The sequence below is a fragment of the Myotis daubentonii genome, chromosome 2, assembly GCF_963259705.1.
Source record: "Myotis daubentonii chromosome 2, mMyoDau2.1, whole genome shotgun sequence".
Taxonomy (NCBI): Eukaryota; Metazoa; Chordata; class Mammalia; order Chiroptera; family Vespertilionidae; genus Myotis; species Myotis daubentonii.
This window is the reverse complement of record NC_081841.1, coordinates 68,077,187-68,079,292: the sequence shown is the minus strand read 5'-3', so window position 1 is coordinate 68,079,292 and position 2,106 is coordinate 68,077,187. Positions and strand designations below refer to the sequence as shown.

At 53.8% G+C, this 2,106-nt stretch overlaps 1 protein-coding gene across 1 annotated transcript; it reads left to right on the top strand.

The window, feature by feature from the left end:
- The first annotated feature begins 253 nt into the window (after positions 1–253).
- Positions 254–1,205, top strand: LRRC10 (leucine rich repeat containing 10). The gene has a single exon (XM_059681026.1). It carries the CDS (start codon positions 254–256, stop codon positions 1,082–1,084), a length of 831 nt encoding a protein of 276 aa, XP_059537009.1. The 3' UTR covers positions 1,085–1,205.
- The last annotated feature ends 901 nt before the right edge of the window (positions 1,206–2,106 follow it).

The window sequence follows — 2,106 nt, the reverse complement described above, 5'->3', positions numbered from 1 at the left end:
AAAGGAGATGGGGGTTTAAGGGACTGAAAGCAAGCATGTGAGGCAGACCTGGGCTCCTGGACCTGGCCTGCTATTGGGCCTGTCACCCGACACTCAGGTTGCTATCAGAAGCACTTTCCTCTGTTGAAGTGACTGGCTGCTGTCACGCCACCACCCCCCTCGGTTATAATGGGAGGGGAGGACAGGCCTCCGAGCAGTGGGCAGCAGCCCCATCGGTTGGTGGGCCGGGGCTCACCATGCCTCCAGCCTCCGCATGGGGAACACCATCAGGGCCCTTGTGGCCTTCATCCCTGCTGACCGCTGCCAGAACTTCGTGGTCAGAGACCTCCGGGAGATGCCGCTGGACAAGATGGTGGATCTGAGTGGGAGCCAGCTCCGCCGCCTGCCCGTGCACGTGTGCTCCTTCCGGGAGCTGGTCAAGCTCTACCTGAGTGACAACCACCTCAGCAGCCTGCCTCTGGAGCTGGGGCAGCTACAGAACCTGCAGATCCTGGCCCTGGATTTCAACAACTTCAAGGCACTGCCCCAGGTGGTGTGTACTCTGAAACAGCTCTGCATCCTCTACCTGGGCAACAACAAACTCTGCGATCTCCCCAATGAACTGAGCCTGCTCCAGAACCTGCGGACCCTGTGGGTCGAGGCCAACTGCCTCACCCAGCTGCCAGATGTGGTGTGTGAGCTCAGTCTCCTGAAGACTCTGCACGCCGGCTCTAACGCCCTGCGCCTGCTGCCAGGCCAGCTGCGGCGCCTCCAGGAGCTGAGAACCATCTGGCTCTCAGGCAACCTGCTGACCGACTTCCCCCCTGTGTTGCTTCACATGCCCTTCCTGGAGGTGATTGATGTGGACCGGAACAACATCTGCTACTTCCCCAGCCTGGCCCACCTGTCAAGTCTGAAGCTGGTTATCTATGACCACAACCCTTGCAGGAATGCCCCCAAGGTGGCCAGAGGCGTGCGCCGAGTGGGAAGATGGGCAGAGGAGACACCAGAGCCTGACCACAGAAAAGCCAGGCGCTATGCTTTGGCCGAGGGAAGCCAGGAGGCACCTGCCCCACCTCCTCCACTTCCTCCTACCAACTCCTGAGGAGCTTTGGCGGTAGGTCAATGCCAGGAGCCCAGCTGGCATCTCCGGAGACCTCTCCAGTGCTCTGGGACAGTTAGGGCATCTCCGCCAGCAGGAGCCGGTGGAGCCGGATGAAATCCCTAAATCACACCAAGAAGAAAAATGTCTGGCAAATCTCTCTCCCAAAGGGCAGCATGACAAAACAACTTCCTTGCCAGAAAACCAGTCTTTCCAAGTAGGTATTTTGAAACAGTGAAGAGCAAGGACTGGGGCTCTGTGGCCTCCTCCACTCTCCAGAGTGGCTGGTCAGGAGGCCGTGAGCACCTCAAATAAGGACTTTGCAAAGAACTTACCGAAAAAGACTGTCTCCAGCCCTTTGCACATGTATTTTCTTACTATGAGTGACCACAAATGGTATGAAAATATGACTAATTCAGGCCACTTTAAAAGGACATTTCTACCTAGTCAGTCAGTCACTCACAGAAAGACCTTGCTGTTGCAAAGGCTGCCACCTTAAACTTGACAGTGGTTCGTGCTGACTTGGCTCATTTTCCCTAAAAGGTTTGACCCAAGGTCTGCTCTGAACTGTTTCCTTCGCTGACAATGCTAGAAGTCATGTCGGAAGTGGAACCTCTCCATGGCAATGTGGTCTCATTCAATCCAGCCTCGTGGTAACCCTGGCTGCCTGTGGAGAGGGCCCCACTGTTTCCCTGCCAGGGCGGGAAACCACATTTCCAGAATCTACCAGGTTAAAGGGAGTTGGTGGGGGAATCTGTTCACTTGAAACAAGCACTTGGAAATTTGAATTGCAGGTTGTGGTATAGAGGCAGCTTTTGCCTCTTTAGCCTCAAGTATCTCTGATTTGTTTTGATTTTTGTAGGTAGGGTCCTTTTGATGATCAGTGTATAAACGTAGGAATTTTGGACATTTTTAAAAGTATGTAAATTGTGACCTTCCCATGGATACTTTAAAGAAACTGCTCATTTCATTCATTTGAAACGGGGGAAGTTGTTCTATTGGTGTTTGTACAGACCAGTTTTAGT

Bases quoted from the DNA above. Each gene is read 5' to 3' on its own strand.
- LRRC10 (XM_059681026.1), top strand. From the start codon at position 254: ATGGGGAACACCATCAGGGCCCTTGTGGCCTTCATCCCTGCTGACCGC.